Below are 20,273 nucleotides of genomic sequence, written 5' to 3' on the forward strand. Positions count from 1 at the left end.
CAAAGAGGTAGAACCGACAGTTAGCATGTGCGTTCATATGCTTCAGGATCCATTTGTCGAAACTTTCTCAAAACAACTTTTTGATATTGTTAATAGAAAATTTGATGTAAACGAAGATACTGGATGCATAAAATTACCGAGTGATTTTTGCACAATTGTAAACTCTCATAATATTCTCATCGACAATATATCTCCTAGTGTACACACATAATATAAAAATCTTGAATGGCAATTGGATTTTGGCAGCAAATAATGTGGACTCCAATGGATTAAATTCAATGATACAACAGTTGTGGCCAGGGGACTCGGTGTCATAGAAATCCACCGACGCCAAGGAAGCTGTGAATTATCCAATTGTCTTTTTGAATTCAGTGGATATGCTGAGCATGGGTTGGATGTCTGGTAATTTTATTTCATAATTTGAGCCCACCACGGCTTCGCAATGACAGAAGATTAGTAATTAAAAAGTTAATGAAAAATATAATTGAAGTCAAAATTTTGGATGGCAGGTTCCGAGACGAAAATGTATTGTTGCCACGAATTCCTAATTGAATTCAAACGTTCTCAATTTCCAATTAGAAAAGCATTCGCAATGACGATCGATAAGTCACAAGGTCAAACGTTGCCGGTTTGTGGCTTTGATTTGGGTATACCATGCTTTTCTCACGGACAAACCATCCACGGATGTAGCATGTTCTCGCGGGGGCAAACCATCCAGTTTGTTTGTATTCCCAAAAATATTGTATATTCGTTGAGAGATTAATCATTGTTTATTTTAAATTTTTTATTTTAAATTTATAGATAGCTATCAATAATTGTAATTTAATATATATTTGATACTTTAATAAAGAATAGTTTATTAACTTAGATAAAGTACACTTATATTATTTACAACGCTTCATTCCAATTAAGATTATGATTACAACCCTTAAACACTTAGTTATTTTGAAAAATCTTTCCTAAAAAAACATTTCCGAAAAATAACGTATATTGCAAAACAACGTTTGCCGGGTTGGTTAGTTTATATATAAAATTGCTTCGAATTATATGTTCTCGACTATATCTAAGCAATATCAAATTTAATGCAATGAGCTCGTCCCTCTCTCTATCCCCAATATACCCCATAAAATGATTTCCCTCTTTCCACCTATATTTTAACCGTTCAGGTTGGTCAAAATGTATTATTTTAACGAAATTAAATGGACAAGATTTCTTAAAAATTATGTGGTTTCGCGCTGCATTACTTGTAGAATGGAATTCCGAGCCTCTGGTTGACGTTTTCCTCATCAAATTCCACACTTTTTATACTCTCGCTACTTGTTGCTACAGAGTATAATTGTTTTGTTCACCTAACGGTTGTTTGTATCAGCTAAAACTAATCGAGTTAGTTATAGGGTTATATATAATATATGTATATAAATGATCAGGATGAAGAGACGAGTTGAAATCCGGGTGACTGTCTGTCCGTCCGTCCGTCCGTCTGCGCAAGCTGTAACTTGAGTAAAAATTTAGATATGTTTATGAAACCTGATATACATATTACCGTGTGACATTTGATATTGCAGATGGGCATAATCGGACCATTGTCACGCCCACAAGTCGCCATTAATCAAAAACAAATAAATTGGCATAACGAAGCTCCACAACAAGACTCTTATTTAGTATACAGGATCACATTAGGGAGGGGCATCTGCAGTTTAAATTTATTTTAAAGTGGGCGTGGTCCCTCCCCCTAATAAGTTTAATGTGCATATCTCCTATACCACTGAAGCTATAATAACAAAATTCACTGGGAGCAAATGTTTTTAGCATCTCTATCGATGGTGTGAAAATAGGTGAAATCGGGTGACAACCCCGCCCACTCCCCATATAACGGTACTACTAAAAGCGCGATAAATCAAGCACTAAACTAGCCAGAGACATTAAATTTTATCTCTGGGATGGTATAAGATGATTTTATAGGAACCACGTTCAAAATTAAATAGTGGGCGTGGCACCGCCCACTTTTAGGTGAAAACCCTTATCTTGGGAGCTGATTAACCGATTTAAACCAAATTCAGTACATAATGTTCTTCTCATATTTCTATGTTATAGTACGAAATCGGATTAAACCACGCCTATTTCCCATATAACATCATTTAAATTCCATCTGATTTTTTCACTTTCCAATATGGAAAACAAGCAACAATAATTATATCGGCATAAAACTTTGCTTAAATAATACGTTTAAAGTATGCCACCTTGTGACCAAAAATTATCTAAATTGAACCAAAACTGTTCAAGCCCCTAGGTACTGAATTTGTGGACCCCAGTGCCTGTAGTTGAATTTTTACCGAAAATATCGGTCAACATAGACCAAGGCGGCAAGATCCACAAAGAAATCTAAAACCAGTACACAATTTGACTTTGCGAGAGTATAAAATTTTCGGTTACATCCGCACTTAGCCCTTTCTTACTAGTTTTAATATAATTTTAGCTGACGCGAACTAAAACATAACAATAAAATTAAGTCTAAGAAGATACCAAATTTGATTGTAATTTATTGCCGATTTCTTCGAATAATGGATGTTTAATTCTTTAGCAACATTTTTATATTCTTGCAATATGTTGCTACAGAGTATAATAGTTTTGTTCACCTTACTGTTTGTTCACCTTACTTACGTAGACTCGCTTTCGCAATACAGAGTGCCGACATTGCGAATAGGATAAACGCAATTTTCAACGTAGTTTTGAAGCGATAGCGAAAATTTTCACTTGCGCCTTACAAAGTAACCCCTGATTATTTTGATTACTTTTGTATGTATTCACCTCGATTAGAGTTAAATGTTACAATCAACCGGTACGTAAATAAACTCTGTGCAACATGTAACGATAATTAAAATATCCCATTATATGTCGTAAGCCATTTTGCATCCATATGATCACAATAATCCAGCGACTCAAATATAAAAAAGTTAGTAAATTGAATTCTTATTTATATGCTACAAAATCTATCAAACATGCTTAAACAATCATTTTTGCTAAAGGCAAAAACCAGATTAAAATATATTCCAGTGGAAACTATGACAAAACAAACAAAACTCTCACAAGATATCTTAGAATAGTATATACATATATAATTAGCATAATTTTTGCGTTTAGTGAATATGTTAGTTTTTGTCCTTACAAATTTCGTTATCAATTGTGAATTGTAAATTAAATAAAAAATAATTTTCTTATGTTTAAAAGCTACATATACATTTTTGTAATTTTTCCAGTTCTTTGGAAACTTCAAAATGAATTTTGTGGTTCTGTTTGTCGATTATCATCTATTATTTGCAGTATATGGATTTAAGGTAAGTAAATTTGTACTTTACTCCACTATATATGTTCAAGTAATAGTTAACCGCACATTCGGTCTGATCTCTTTAATATAATCTTACTAAAAGTTGGTCAGTGTTGCTTTTCTATCAGTATTTTAGTAATTCGTGTTTGTACTCCTGTATTTTTGTGTATCCACATGTATTCCCAATTCAAATGCAACTCAATTCAAAACCAATTTCATGCTCGCCAATAGTAGTTTTAATATACATACCTATAAATATTTAGTATCTTTCAAACTCCTTAACTTCTCTTACGTCTACTTAATGAAAACATCCATCTTGGTGCGATCTGAAAATGGGTAAAATTAGATATTAATCACGCCTACCGTTCAAAACAAGCGGAATTGGACTACAATAAAGTTAACTTTCTGTATAACACAATTTCATATTTCATCAGATTCTTTGACTTTTTTATGTATGAAAAATAGGCGTCATTGTTGTCCGATTTCGCACCGTAACATTTATACAAATGTCTAAGTAATGTTATGCATTGAATTTGGTTGCAATTAGTCAAGTATTTCCTGAATAGAGTTTCATCTAAAGGTGGGCGGTGCCGCGCCCATTATTTAATTTTGATACCGTTTTAAAAAGGCCTTCTGTACAATCTCGGGTGTAAAATTAAATGTTTCTGTTGAAATTATTTATTAGTATATCGTCCTTTTAGTAACTTTCAACATGCACGTCATATAAGGAGTGGGTGTGGATATCATCTGATTTAACCCTTTTTCACAGTACATAAAGAAATAGCATATAGACTTCCTTTCAGAAAGTTTGGTTGAAACAGCTTTAGTGTTTTGTGAGATATGTACAATAAACCTATTAGAGAGTGGGCCATGGCCACTTTTTAAAAATTTTCCGCCCACAGATGTCACTTTCCACTACGATAGCTTGTACTAAATGACGGTTTTGTATCTTATTTGGAGCTTAGTTATAGTCCTTAATATGTTTTCGCTTAGCCGCCGAGCTGCAATATCAACAATAATTCTCTGTAGCAACATGTTGCGTACGTATGAATGTTGATAAAGAACACAACATTTATCATTCGACGGAAGCGTGACATATTTGGTATTGTGGCGAACACGAATACCAGAACAAATCAGAATCGACGATAAACTGCCAGAAGCAACTAGACAGCGAATTCGTAGTTGCCAGAATGTTCTAGTAGCGAACTTTTGTTAAGAATTTACTATATAAGGGCTGCCGGATTGTGCAGCAGACATAGTTCTAATTAGAGTGTTGCCGTGTAAAAAGCAATTAAGCTATAAGTTGTAAACTCGAATATCGAGCAATAAGTGTTAAGTTGTTGGCATTAGAAATAAAGATAAGTGTATAGCTATTAAATTGGGACTTTAATTTAACAATCCAGTGATCGAACTCAAGAGTAAGTTACAAGGTAGAAGATTTATCGAGAAATCCGTTACAAATGGTGTTAGAAGTGGGATTGTCAAATAAATTCCCAAGGAGATAATTATTTGAAAATGCCCAAGCTTACGATCTGAAGATTCCACAACTGAAAAAGGAGCTGGAGCAACGTGGTTTGGCGACAAATGGATTAAAAACTGAATTACAATCACGGTTGAGAGAGGCCATGGAGGCGGAAAACATTAATGTTGAGGAATATGTCTTTCATATGGAATTAGAGGAAGTGACAACAAAGATAGAAGAAAAAGAAGAGGCTCAATGCTCGTCAAAGATAGCGGACATAAACATGGTTTTTGCTGCAATGTCCCAAATGTCAACGCAGATATCAACGGAGGTGTCAACGCAAATATCGACACAAATTAAAGAGCAGGATGCACGTATGTCCCTCCAAATGTCGCAGTTAGAAACGCGATTGTCAACGCATTTGGAAGAGCAGTTCGTAGCGCAAGATGCACGTATATCAGCACAGGTGTCCTTACAGTTAGAAGAGCAGTTCGCAGCGCAGGATGCACGTATATCAGCACAGGTGTCCTCGCAGTTGAAAGAGCAGGATGCACGGATATTGCAGATGACCACACAAATAGCAGAAGTGTCCTCACCGATTTCGAAAGAGCGGGATCAAATTAAAACTGAAGTGGATGAATTGAGAGATCGTCTTCGTGAGCTACAATTAAATCGGCCAATTGTGTCAACAGCTTCTGCCAAGGTAAAACCTCCATCCTTTGATGGCACTGATCCGTTTCACGTTTTTAAGCTTCAATTCGAAAAGACGGCATCTTCAAATAATTGGAACGCTGAAGATAAAGTAGTTGCATTGTTCGTTGCATTAAAAGGATATGCAGCGGAGATATTACAGATAATTCTAAACTGCGAGGCGAGTAGTTATAAAATGTTGATGGGTGCATTAGAAAGACGGTATGGTAGTGAGCACAGGAAGCAGATCATTCAAATCGAGTTGCGAAATCGCCACCAGAAAGCCAATGAGTCTCGCAGGAGTTTTCTACAGAGATTGAGAGGTTAGCTCAAATAGCTTATGCACATAAATCCATGGAATACAGCGAGGACACGAAAATTCAGACTTTCGTCAATGGGATACGAGATAGCACAATACGCTTCGCTGCATAAGCATGTCCATAATTGACGTTTACAGAAACCGTAGCGTATGTTCTGACACAGGAAACTGCTTCTCTGCTTTGCAATCAAACATTTAAAGCTCACAAAGTAGAAATAGAGGAAAACACTTGGTTGAACCAATTATTTGAAAAAATTTACAACATGCAGAAAGCAGTGGAAAAATCTACGGAAGCGCATAAGAAAAATGATGGTGTGCTTAAATGCTTCAACTGCGGAAAATGTGGCCATATTGCACGCAACTGTAACCAGCCCTATAATCCAGTTGGACGTAAACGCAAAGCTGAGGAATATCAAGCAAATGTCAAATCAAACCAAAATTTAAACTAAAGCGATCCAGCCGAAAAGGGCATGGGCTGGCTAACGCAAGCAAATGCCTTGTAATCTCCATTTCACAAATAAGCAGGAATATGAGTAACGTTACCGTTAGTGGATGTGTAGACGGTAAAAAGCGCATACTGACTGTAGATACGGGCGCATCACATTCCATAATTCGATCTGATCTGGTTGAGAAAGAAGTGAGACCGTTAGCTGAGGCAAAGTTGCATACTGCAACTGGAGAAGATACCCTAGTTCACGGAAATAAAACGTGCGAGATCGTAATTTGAAAGGCAGCCGTGTTACACAATTGTATAGTGGCAGATATCGTTGACGAAGTCATAATTGGAGTAGACTTTCTAGCAAATCAAGGAATCAAAATTAACATGAAAAATAGGACTATGTCCTATAGAAATATGGAAGTACCACTTATGTTCGGTTACAATAATAAGTACAACATTAGACGAGTGATAACAACATAGAGCCAGCAGATTCCACCAACATCAGAAGTAGTTATTTGGGCAGAAATAGATGGAGACTATGGGCCAAACAAGTGGTGGATTGTTGAGCCCACAAGACAAAAAAAAGACTGCTTTCAGCGTTGGAGGTGGTCTATGGCAATTTACCGTAATGCCCTTTGGATTATGTAACACTTCTGCTACTTTTGAGAGACCTATGGACCAGGTATTAAAAGGATTACAATGGAAGACCTGTTTGGTATACCTCGACGATATCATCGAGTTGAGTAAAAGCTTCGATGAACACTTTAAGAACTGGGAATAGGTTTTTCAACGGATAGCTAGCGCTGGTCTGAATCTGAGTCCAAAGAAGTGTTCCCTTTTTAAAACTTAAGTAAGCTACTTAGGATACAAAGTGACAACGTGGGGCATTTGCACAGCTAATGAAAAGATCGAGGCAGTAAGAGATTGGCCCGCTCCTAAAAATTTACATGAATTGCGGAGTTTCCTTGGACTGTGTACTTATTATAGACGATTCGTTCCAAATTTTGCCAGCGTAGCTTTTAGCCTCCATGAACTCCCGAAAAAGAACAGAGTTTTTGAATGGAATAAAGAACAGGAAGTGGCTTTCCAAACTCTGAAGAAGCGGTTAAGTCCTGCGCCAATGTTAACATACCCGGTCCCAGGATCAGCGTTTTTTTTGGATACGGATGCTAGTGGGTTTGCAGTAGGTTTCGTTCTATCACAAGTTGATGGGCATGAAAAAGTGGTTGCATATTACAGCCAGACAATAAGCAAGCCAGAGAGAAATTATTGCGTTACTCGGGGGGAATTACTGGCGTTGGTGAAGTGCATCAAACATTTTCATAAATACCTTTATTGCCAGCGATTTCGGGTGAGGACAGATCATGCAGCATTAAAATGGTTTCTGCAATTCCAAAGTTACGACTTCTATATAGAACATCGCAAAGGTAGTAGTCATGGAAATGCTGATGCCATGTCACGCCGTCCCTGTAATCTGGAATGCAGGCATTGCTCAAAAGCTGAGGCCAAAGAAGATATTATAGATGTCCGATTAATGACTATAAAATCAGAATGGGATCCGGAGAAGCTACGGAAATGTCAGCAAGAGGACCCAGATTTGAAAAGTGTAATACATAAATTGGAGATGAATAAACGTCCAACGAGAGAAGAAATAACTGCAGAAAGCCCAGTCGCTAAGGCTTATTGGGCACAATGGAATAGTTTAAAATTAGTGTCTGGCTTGCTGCATCGCGTATGGGAAAGCGAAGATGGGCAAAGTTCACGAGCTCTGATGATTATTCCAAAAGTAAGAATTCCTGATGTTCTCAACGAGCTGCACAACGGTCCAAGTGGAGGACACATGGGTATTACTAAAACCTTGGAGAAATTAAAACAAATATTTTATTGGGTTGGTTGTCGTCAATCAGTTACGGAGTGGATCGCCAATTGTGTCGAGTGCATTGCTGCTAAAAGGCCGCGGTCCAAGAGTCATAGTCAGATGAAGCAGTACAATTCAGGTGCGCCGTTTGAGCGAGTAGCCATGGATGTAGCTGGTCCATTTCCTATCAGTAAATTAGGAAAGAGATATGTTTTGGTAGTCATGTACTATTTCAGCAAATGGCCAGAGGTGTACGCAATTCCTAACCAAGAGGCAGGAACAGTAGCGGATATATTTATCAACAATTAGGTATCGAGATATGGTGTTCCAATAGAATTACATTCTGACCAAGGGAGAAATTTTAAATCAGCTCTAATACAGGAAATATGCCAGAAGATGGGTATCCGGAAAACCCGTACAACTGCACTACATCCGCAGTCCGATGGCATGGTAGAACGATTCAATCGAACGTTGGAAGAACATTTGAGGAAAGTTGTGGACAAGTATTAAAAAGATCGGGATACCCATATATCCTTGTTCCTGAGGGCTTATCGGTCTGCTGTACATGAAACAACGGGGCAGACTCCAGCAAGGGTAATTTTTGGTAATGATCTTCGACTACCGATTGATTTAAAATTTGGAATTAACGCCAACCGAGGAAGGAATACTAAGGAATTCAATAGCATCCTAGAAGACGAGATGAGGGATATACATGCTATGGTGAGAGAGCGTACCAAAATTATGAGCGATAAGAGGAAAGCAAAATACGACAAGGCAATAAACCCTGAGGGTTTTATTGAAGGCGATTGGGTATTGCTATATAACCCACAACGAAAGAAAAGGTTATCTCCCAAATTACAGTGTAATTGGGAAGGACCATACCAGGATATTAAACGACTCAATGATGTAGTGTATCGCATACAGATCATTGGTAAACCAAGGTGGTTCATCTGGAACGGCTTGCAGCGTTTGGTACCGCAAATATGTCGGGACGATTAGACTTAGGTAGAGGGAAGTGTGGCGAACGCGAATACCAGAACAAATCAGAATCGACGATAAACTGCCAGAAGCAACTAGACAGTGAATTCGTAGTTGCCAGAATGTTCTAGTAGCGGGGCCGGATTGTGCAGCAGACACAGTTCTAATTAGAGTGTTGCCGTGTAAAAAGCAATTAAGCTATAAGCAATAAGTTGTAAACTCAAATATCTAGCAATAAGTGTTAAGTTGTTGGCATTAGAAATAAAGATAAGTGTATAGCCATTAAATTGAGACTTTAATTTAACAATCCAGTGATCGAACTCAAGAGTATGTTACAAGGTAGACGATTTATCGAGAAATCCGTTACATTATCTTATGATCTTATATCATGTGTTATCGACTCACTTTGTTGTATTACTACCTTTAACTGCCTGTGCAAGCTATTTATATTAAAATCAAGTTAATTAACTCAAATTTGATATATTGGTATAGTAAACTCAATCAAAGCTATCATATCAGGAAAACATCAACCAGAGGAACGGAATCAGTATACTAGAGATATGAGGTACACACTAAGATCTTCAAGATCTTCAGATCCAATTTCATTCATATTCAGCGTTAAACCAAGTTATTAGAAAAATTGTCCACTTATTTTCGTTAAAATATCACACATATTGACCGATATAGATGTTTTGAAGTCAGATGGAAAGTCAAAATTGGGGAATGAAAAAGCTCATTTGTTATTTGTAAGAGATTCTCTCTGCTAAACTTACGAAAATCCTTACAAGTAGTAAATATATAGGAGCTAGGGTAATTCATGGATTGATTTTACACATTTTGGGCATTAAACTATTGTATATGCAGTGCTATACGTTCACTTAATTTTGCTATGACCTATGACTCTATATCGCTTATATGGTAGAGTGTCAACCGGAAGTTCGAAAATATTTATATTAGGTAAGTAGGAGCTAATCAAAGTATTGATACGATTTTATTTGCGCCCTTTTAGCACTAGACCACATTATTACCACGACAAGACGTTCTATAAGTTCCATTGTTATATCTTAGAGATTGACAGCAATAGACACTCAGGTATCTGGGAGCTTGATAAGTTGTGGTCCGATATCGAACTTTATGAGGCATTAGATTTCATATCTTAACCAAGTTTTATACCGATAACTTCATTGGTATTTTATTTGTATAGTGTAAGAAGAAGAAATATATGTAATGTGTCGAATTTGATTGAATAGGTCTTCAGATATAAAATTTCACCTAATATCATACGGTACCACGCCCATTGTCAAAATTTGTGACGGGTTCCTATGAAGCCTTTCCGTGTCATATAGAATGAGCAATATAATGCTTCTGGCATATTTACTTAGTGAGTTATCGCGTATTTAGTAGTTTTCAACATAACCGTTATATAGAGAGTAGGCGTGGTTGCTATCCGATTTTTCCCATTTTCACACCGTTTTAGGAGGTGCTGTAAGGAATAACAAGAATCACAAGCAGCACGTGTTATAGCTTGTACAGACAGACTGACGGATGGACAGACAGTCACCCGGATTTCAACTCGTCATCCTAATCATTTAGTATATAAGTTATTAAAAAATTAAATGAAAGTTTTATTTTCCTTTTGGAACAGCTACTTTATTAGATTTTCTTAAACAGAATGACATTTATATGACTACGTTAACCTGCAGACCGATGAAACGTCCACAGCAGACAAATGTGTCGAATCGCAGCCTAGCGTTTCCGTAGAGCAATGTTTGCGCGTGTAGCGTATTAGGTTTCTAAATGTTCATTTGGTTAACTTCTCCCTTTTTAAATTCGAACGTCCGCGTTTGATGGCATTTGTTAAATTTGGTGTGGCAAATCTTCTTTTCCTATGGTGAGTGATGAAGACTGATTGTTTTTAGGTAGTGGAGTTGGTGACTTTGATATTTACGATAGCGATATGCTTTCAAACCAATACACGCAAGTATTGTTGGGCTGGGCCGCCGAGGGAAAAACCGGGCACGGGGCCAAAAAGAGGAGGTCTAATACTTTATAAACTTTAATAACTATCTTCCCTTTTACTTCTTCAATGTTTGTCAAAGACGGCGTAGTGTCTTATGCTCTTATCACATAGGGGCCGTCCATATATTACGTCATTCTAAATTAGGGGGGGGAGGGTGGCGATGGTCTGCGGATGACGGTAAAGTCAAAGTCGGTAAAGACGGTGTCTTTAAGAAATGACGATAGGATGATTATAGGGGGGGGTTCTAAAATCTGAAAAAATTGTTGACGTAATTTATGGACGGCCCCATATGAATTAAATTTGCTTTTTTTGTTGTTGTTGGATGGAACATATTTGTTTTGGACAATTTTGAAAATCAATAATGTATAAATCATAGACTCTCAGTCAAAAATATAATGAATATAGGGATAGCAAGACTTGACAGTTAATAAGTCCACGGCAAGCTTCCAATGTTTTGCAAATTAAAGGGCCAATACATTTGCAGGTTTTTTCGTGACAATCTAGAAAAGCGGGAAAACGTTCTTGGATCGGTAATCACAAAGTTTAAATAAATGTTCGAATTTATCACTTACCATTCTAGTTTTTAACTATTCACTTAATTTTTTGGAAAATACGGTCCCCTTCGATAACTCCGGGCGTGATATGTAAAAAAATATGTATACAAGAGTTATAGATCTTTTCATTACCTACAACATTTTTGACCCTTAAAAAAGAACCTTTCGTTTTCCCGACCACAGATCTCCGTAAATTATGCTTCCTTTAATGTTCATTTTATCTTTCGTTTTCGCTGGGTTTCAACCTACTATGAATTTCTATTTTTTTTTATAATTTTCAAAGGCTTCTGCATAAGTCTATTTGGGAATATACATTTAAAAGTCTAATATTAATTCATTAACAAGACTTAATTTTCTTTTAATTTCCTTATATTTTGAATTGTTAATTAATTTATAATCAGCTGATTATTGTTGTTGATAGAAATGAATGAAAAGGATGGGCATGATTGTTTGACGATTGTATGGCTACATCTATTTTCTTTATGAAGTTTTTATATTCGTTGAGATGAATAATTTTAAACGATCGTAATTGCAATTTTGCGATATCTGGATCTATTGTAACTGGTTGTCAGTGGGAGGAGTCAAGGATTCGGGTTTTTTAACTATTCGGAATCCCCTATGGTTCTTTCCCCAAATAATACATGTAATGGCTATTTACCTGTGGTGGAATGAATATGATTATTGTATTTGTAGAGTGAAATATCCAATAACTCGGAGAAAGATTTATAAATATTTTGAGCATTTGCTAAATTAGCGTAAGGTGCTGTCTTAAAGATTCTAACGTTAAATTGATGATCGAGCATAAGTACAATAGAATTCGAATTCAACGACTTTTCGTTATCTACTACCACTATTTAGTCCTGTAATATCTTCTGTTGCCTTCGAATTAAGGATCCTGGCTTGTACGTACTTTGAAAACTTATCGATCGCTGTGAGCACAACTTTTTTGTCGGTGATAAAAATATCTAAATGAATTATTTGTCTACCAAATGTTGGTAGAATAGTTTCTTGAATGACTATCTTATTTGGGTGTCGATGATAATTACTTTCTTTGCAAAGATGGTCTTTAATGAAATTTTTTTTTTATGCTGTCATCTGTGGAAAATATAAATTTTCTAATAGTTGTAATTTATTCTTTTTGTCACTCCTGTAAGCCCTTTTATACTTTTTGTTCTTTGAAAATGCTTTGCGAGTTTCGCATAATCTTGATCCTTACGAGATTTGGGAATAGGAAACTGATTTATGGTATTAACTTTGGTCGCATTTGTTTCCATGAGTGGATATTAGAAAGCCAAAAAATTCCTCTCGTCTTTATTCTATCATACGAATGAATTAAACCTTTAAAATTATTAAACAAATAAAATATTGGTTGCGGTAAATGTGAATTTATCATCAATTTATTTAGCTTCAGAAATATTGTGAGCAATTTTTTTCTAATGAAAGCCTTTCAACCCGTCCAAATCTGATGACAAAGTAGCTTAGGAAAACTTTCTAGAATAGCAAAATTACTGGTTTTGCCTTTTTCCAGCCAGAAATATATTTTGGTGCACCATGTAACGGTTGTTTTTTTAGACATGTGATGTTCAATGAGGCAATACTTTTTTCGGAATTTATCTTTTTAACAGTTGATATTTGATTTATACTAGATTTGATTTGCCATTTTATAGCGAACAGACTTTCTCCGGAACAACGTTTGGCAATTGTCCAAATATATTACCAAAATAATCGTTCGTTTCGCGCGACGCGGCGGACACTTGCCCGAAATTCATTTTTAAAACATAAGTGCGAACCCTTATCGTTACAATAAAGCTAAATTCTTGAGCATAACAATAATTATTTTGGCATTTTTCTTCTTCTTGAAAGTCACAAATTTTAGCACTTAAATTTAATTACATCTTTGCGCGAACCAAATTCACACAATAGGTTTGAAGTGAATAATGACCGAATATTTTTTTGTTAATTAATTTTTCAGAACACTCACTCGAAATTCATTTGAAAAAAAGTAGAAATTAAATAGAGAAAGTGAAATATAGAACACCGAATGTCGGATTGAAAGGATTTGCTTTAAATTAAATTGGAAGTGAATTACAGAACCTGCCTGACCATGTCATCAATATAAACCTAGCATATTCTTCCTATATGTTCTCAAAAGATATCGTCAAGTGTCCTTTGAAATATCAACGGAGCGTTTTTTAAACTGAACCGGAGTCGGGTAGACTCATTTTTTCCATTATTTACGAATAAAAATTATGATAATATATTTCCGTTACTATATTTGAGACGGTTTGTTTGCAAAAAAGACAAAGGACTATATTTTTTGCTATCTTTTTAAACTTGAAGCTTCAAATCCTCACAAACACTTCTTATTGGAGTACAAGAAGAACTAATTTTTGCTTTAGAACTCGAACCACACAATAAATAAAAGGGAAATCAGCTGTTTTACTGATAACCAGAGTTGCATTATATAAGTTTTTAAAATTGTTTTCAGTATTTTACAATTGTCGGGGTCGCTAAAGAGTATCGAAACATGCTATATACGTGCGACATGGTGCAACTCGAGTGCACGTATAGTTCCCCCTCCTTTCGAACGAATTAGCCTACGTGCTAGCGCTTATAGGACAGCTCTCGCAAAGTCGTACAACCACGGAATAAGGAATATTTAATGTTCTCTATTAACAGTCGGCATGTGCGGCTCATATTCCATTCATGCCACGTTTGCCTGATAGTTGAGCAAGTCAGGGACTGATTCCACTGACACTCGGCTATGTTAATGACATGTTTGTCGATTAAGTATCTACAAGTAGCCAGAGGCATATATATGTCCTCCTTACCTGAATCTAGTTGTAGGGTGGGGCCTAGTTCATCTGCTACACAGTTCCCGGGGATGTCACTATGTCCTGGGACCCATTGCTGGTTTACCGTGAAATAGGATGTTAGATTCGCTAGAAGATCATGGCATTCTTTCACTGACTTCGATGAAATCCTATGAGACATCAGAGATTTCAAAGGCGCCTGGCTGTCTGTATATATAAATATATTTCTTGTTGTGATCAAACCCCTTGTCAAAATAAGAAGGCTTTCTTTAATTGCGGTGACCTCCGCTTGGAAGACACTGCAGTGGTCTGGTAACCGGAACGCGATTTTGGTATCTAGTTTACCCGAGAAGACACCGCCACCTATTCGGTTATCCAGTTTGGAACCATCCGTATAGATGGGATCCGATGATAAGGCTTATCCCTGCTTCATTGTCTACTACGCCCCTATCCCACTCCTCTCTGGAGGGGAAGGCAATCTTGGGGACCGGATTTAGATTCAGCTCTGTAGGATTACGAAAATCCGTAGTTATGGGAAGAAACGGGAACTTCCTAAGTATCATAGAATGCCCCTTATTACTAGCGACTAGTAGGGAGGATTCCCTCAGTCTCAGAGCTGACTTCGCTGCCGTTTGCTTGCAAAACAGATCTGTTCGCAGTAAGTGTAAAATTACGATGAGTGCTGGGCTTGACGTAGTTCTGAGAGCTCCACTAATGCAAATACTGGCTGCTCTTTGTATAATTTCCATGCTTCTAATCGCATATTTCTTTCCTGTAATTGGCCACCATACTAAATAATATGCCGTAAGTCATGATAGGCCTTATTATTGCCGTTTAGAGCCAGTAAGCTATCCGAGGCGTCAGTCCCCATCTGGACCCCACCATTCTTTTATACGTGTAAAGCGCTCTAGCTACTTTCTTTTCCCTCGCTTCCACGTTTACAAGAAAGCATCCTGACCAAAATTAGTCCCAAGTAGCTTGCTTTATCTCCTATCGTTAGCCTGGTGCCATTTAAAGATGGTGGCGTGATTTCTGATTTCTGGAGTATTGTGTTTCTTAGTGAACAATACTAGTTCTGTCTTGATAGCATTTAAATTCAGTCCGTATGATACGGCCCATCGATTAATATCGTTTAATATTGTCTGCATAAGGCTAGCGAGGGTATTCGGGAACTTGCTTCTAACCGAAACTGCCACATCATCAGCGTAGCCTACAACATGTACCCTCTTTTTTCTAGATCCACAAGCAACTTATTCATTGTCAGGATCCAGAGAAGTGGGGATAACACGCCTCCTTGGTATGTACCCCTTCGGACAGATCTACACATCGTTGAATCTGACGTTGAACGTTGAAATAATTGACCTGCCCAAGAGCATCTGTTCAATTAATTTTCGGAGAGGCTCAGAGTTGACCAGATCTTTAGGCGCGCTTAATATGGCCTTTGGCTGGATGTTATTGAAAGCACCTTCTATGTCTAGGAAGCTACGAGGGTGTATTCTTTTATCTCCAGAGATTTTTCAATCTCTGCTACCACTGAGCTGTGGATTTACCCTTAGAATACGCATGCTGCGAAACTGGCATATTTCCTGGGTTTAGTTTGCCTTATATGTATTTCTATTAGTCTCTCGAGCGTTTTTAAAAGAAATGAAGAAAGACTGATTGGTCTAAAATCCTTTGGATTAATGTGTGAGCTTTTCCCAGCCTTTGTTATATATATCACCTTGACTTCCCTCCATATCGAGGGAATTTGTTCAATTGCAGTGCCCCTTTAAGCATGGTTGTTAACCAGCTTATTGTATAGCTCATGAACTGCTGTAACTGAACCGGGAATAATCCATCTGGTCCCAGCGATTTATAAGACTTGAAGCTCCCTATCGCCCAGTAAACATTACTATCTGACACTATGTCTAGCTCTGGGCCCACTTCACTCCACAGTATATGCTCCCTTATGTGGTTCTCGGAACTGTCTGGGAAGTGAGTATCCATTAGTAGGCCTAGAGTCTTTTCACTGGATACCGTCCAGCTGTGGTCTGGCTTCTGAAGGTATCCGACGCTATGTTTCGACTGTGTCATTATTTTTCTAAGTCGAGATGCGAAGGTCGAGCGGCTTTAGTTCTTGCAAAAGCTGTATTTTTACGCTTTCAATTTAAGATCTCGACGTAAAAACAGTTTATATCACTAAAGTATATCTCATTTCAATTAATTAGGATGATCTTAACATTAGAGCAATTCAGAATCTTGTGCAAATGGTTTCGCATCATTGCTATTTCAAAATAGCGAGTATATTTTTGCTTTTACACTAACAAAATTAATAGGGATGCAATGCTACACTTTTGCAAAGAAGTAACACTAAAACACCATTGTGTGCAACACTGGCTTGCAAATTGTCTGCTCTTGACAAAAATTATAAATTTTAATAAATAAAATTTTCATAAAAGAAGAAAAATGAAAAGTGGAAAAACTTGTGATATTTAAAAAAGGCTAAAAAGAGAAAAGCCAAATAAAAAATTGAGTGAAGAAATAAGAAATATAAAGAAAGAGATAAAATTTTTTCCGTGACCACTAATTGCTAGTTTTTATCCAATAGCACTTCGTGATCACTACAATACATTTTAATCCGTTCATTGTTCATTTATTAAACAATAGTTTTAACTTTAATAGGCACCAACAGCTCAAATTTTTATTTAAAAAAATTGCCAATAGCAAAATCTGCCACCCTGCAATGTAATTGAAATGGCAAATATTCCCCAAAAGGCCAAAGATTTCGCCGAAAAAATGAAGAAGGAGAAGCACGAAAAAGATAACGCTTTGAATGATAGAAGATTGCAAACAGAAATTTAAAGAGGAAAAGCTGAAAAAGCATTCAAGAATCGTGAATTGGATTTGAAAATGTTGGAGATGGAAAAAGACAATGGATTAAAAATGCATCAGATTGAAAAGGATTAAGTTTACAAAAGTTCAAAATTGAGTTGAAATATAAGTATTCCTATCAACAGTAACTTTATTTATTTCGAATAATTTATATAATTAAAATGTTATGGAGATTACTGCAGACAAGGCATCACATTATAATTTATGATTTTTTTTGGCAGACGCATCCTTAGCAGCTTAAGGCTTCCAAATCTTTCTATCAGAAGCACAAAATAATGCTGAAGAAAAATACTGCTAATGTTGCTTAAAGAATGAGCTATTTCGATATATGTACATATGCGGACATCATGCCAGCTCCCAGGGTGACCAACCACAACATGCCGAATTACTCGTTTGTAGTCACAAACTAATTGTGCTTTTATCGAATAAATGTGATTTCTGGAGAAGTATTATGTATGATATTCAATTGGCGATTCTACTAATTTAATCCATCAATATATTCAATACAAAACGGCAGATCGTCAAAAGTATCCGATACTATTTTCAATTCAATTCAATCTCATCGGGCGAACATATGTATACCTATACTTAGATTGGAGGCGTAAGAACACTCTAAAGTTTTTTTTTTGTTATTATCGATATAGTTTCGCCATCCCCCAATCGAAACAGTGTGATTGATAGTTGCAATTGCTTTCAAAAGTGAGCTTTGTCGAATACCTCATTGTTTTCTATTAACTCAGCTAACATCTTATATTGGTCTCTATCTGCTCTTAACATTTAGCGGAATCGGTCTTCGCCCAGTGTTGTCAAAATATTATTGCGCCAAACGTCTGACCTAGGTATTGTAATATAAAATCTTCAACGACATTTCATAACAACAGATAAATTGTCAGCCAATTCATCCAAAACTGCATCACTTTAGATTTTTTAGAAGAAATTTGGTAGTAATTGCTTTAATTGTAAAATTATAGCGTCAGCTAATCTTTCCCTAAAACTTTTTTTCGGCATGTTTTCCAATTTTCCAAATTATATTTACAAACAGTGTCCTTCTTCACCAATCAGCTGTGAATTAATGGTTTGCAACATGGTTCGCAAAGAAGCTCCAAAAAGACGTTCACAGTTGATGGTATATATTTGCAGTTGCATAATTTTGCCAACTCAGATGCACAAGATTTTGCAACCTGTAGTAATGAAACTAAGTAAGTTTCCGACTTATAATATTACATTCATTTTCTCCTTTCCAACGGTATAAATTTTAACCATATACATATGTACAAGTATTTCAACGGCAATACAACCAAAAAACGAAGACACACTTTTTCGTTAGCGTAATTATATTTTTATCGATATATGTCAACGTCAACACAGTGAAAAAGGGAACCCAAACTTTTTTGTAAGCGTGAGATGTATAATAAAAACTCAAAGAGAATTCTTTCCTGATAATAGTACGTCTGTATGCCAAAAATTTATTGAATCGGGTCAGTACTTAGCCCCCATGTACCTGATCGCATACTTGTATATCGGCCAATATGTGAGTTATCCTATTAAAATTGTGTTTTCCTAATATGGGTGCATCTCTGTGCATAAAATTGATAAAATCGGGTGAAAAGTAGCCCTCGCCCCCATATAACTAATATCAGGATTTTCCACCATCCGGTTGACTTTACTCCGTATATATTGGTGATGGTACCCTAATGAAACTCAGAGTGAATCTTTTTCTCTTAATAGTATGTAGTAATGCCAAAAATAATAAAAGCGGGTCAATACTACCGGTTGGCTTTATACTGTATTAAATAAATAATCTGAACGAATAATATTGAATATAGTTTAATGCCGGAAATAAGTGAAATAATTTTGTACTACATATAATGATTTTCGATATTCTAACAAAGCTTATGCCAAATATTATGGCCAGTGTGAGAGTTATTTTATTATATAATTGCTTTAAATATATTTTGGAGTATACCCGAGCAATTTTAAACGTTATCGCAACAAGACCCCTTTCTGGCCCAATATACCCTGAAAAGAATTTTTGACTTCCCAGCTTACTTTAAAAAGTTTAGGTTGGAAAAATTTAGAATACTTTGATGAAATTAAGTGGACAAGTTTTCTTAAAAATTATAACAACATGTTCTATCGAAACTTTTTGCTGCCCCTACTTCTTGTAATTTGCTAAGGTAATACTCCCCGTGTCCAGGGTTCGTTACAATAAATTTGTAAACTATGGCACTCGTTCTTTCAATATACAAAATGGTGTCTTTCGCGTTGTAGTGGAGTCACCCGAGGATAGCGTTATGGCAAAGTTGCGGTTTAGCGTAGCACGTTAGCGCGTTACTATCACGTAGACAGGACTCACTACCCACTTCACGCGTGACACCAAGCCGCGCCTCCGTTGAATAGTTTGTATACGATAACTTTTTCCGTTTTGCCGCGCTCTCGGGATGCTAAGCAACGTTCTGTTTTTCGCTGGAACTGTGTTAGGACGCCTTACGTTTGTGTCCTGCAGTGATAATGTATGACTGAATACATCGACGTTCAGCAGCAATACTTCTGTATACTGCGACGATGCCCTGCTGCGTGCGTTGACGCTCGTGTATGCTACGACGACAATGTCCGGTAATGTATGTCCGCACTGGTATAGGCGGCTGCGGATTTTCTCTGCTGTTAAACTCGCGAAATACCGTGGCGTGACTGCGGTATAGCTGTGCAAAACCCCGGACCACAGGAAATTGTGTTGGCAACCGCAATGTTAAGGGTTGAGTGGGTCATAGGATCAACTCACTACCGAGCTCCCTCTTAACAGACGGCATTCACAAGTCAGGACAGAGGATCGATTCACTGCTCAGTCTAGTGCCGGAAGTGTACGCTGTCACAGTCCTGTGCTGACTGCTTGATGATCCGCCTGCTAACTTTCCGCCAAGCCGTGTGTTGCTTGCTTGCCATT

General features: G+C 36.8%; 1 protein-coding gene across 6 annotated transcripts in view; it reads left to right on the top strand.

Moving 5' to 3' along the window:
• The window catches only part of LOC106623794 (aminopeptidase N), a 206,452-nt gene that overhangs the window by 24,820 nt on the left and 161,359 nt on the right, over positions 1-20,273 (top strand). For 4 of the 6 annotated variants that reach the window (XM_036374029.2, XM_036374026.2, XM_070113019.1 and 1 more), the window contains exon 2: positions 3,258-3,335. The exons of 1 other annotated variant lie outside the window; for it this stretch is intronic. In XM_036374029.2, the coding sequence (XP_036229922.2) occupies positions 3,276-3,335 (60 nt within the window). In that variant the 5' untranslated portion in view covers positions 3,258-3,275. Of the gene's footprint in view, positions 1-3,257; positions 3,336-9,611; positions 9,637-20,273 lie in introns of those variants that run through there. One more of the 6 variants, XM_036374028.2, reaches the window with a different exon arrangement.

This window comes from Bactrocera oleae, chromosome 2 (assembly GCF_042242935.1).
Source record: "Bactrocera oleae isolate idBacOlea1 chromosome 2, idBacOlea1, whole genome shotgun sequence".
NCBI classification, from domain to species: Eukaryota; Metazoa; Arthropoda; class Insecta; order Diptera; family Tephritidae; genus Bactrocera; species Bactrocera oleae.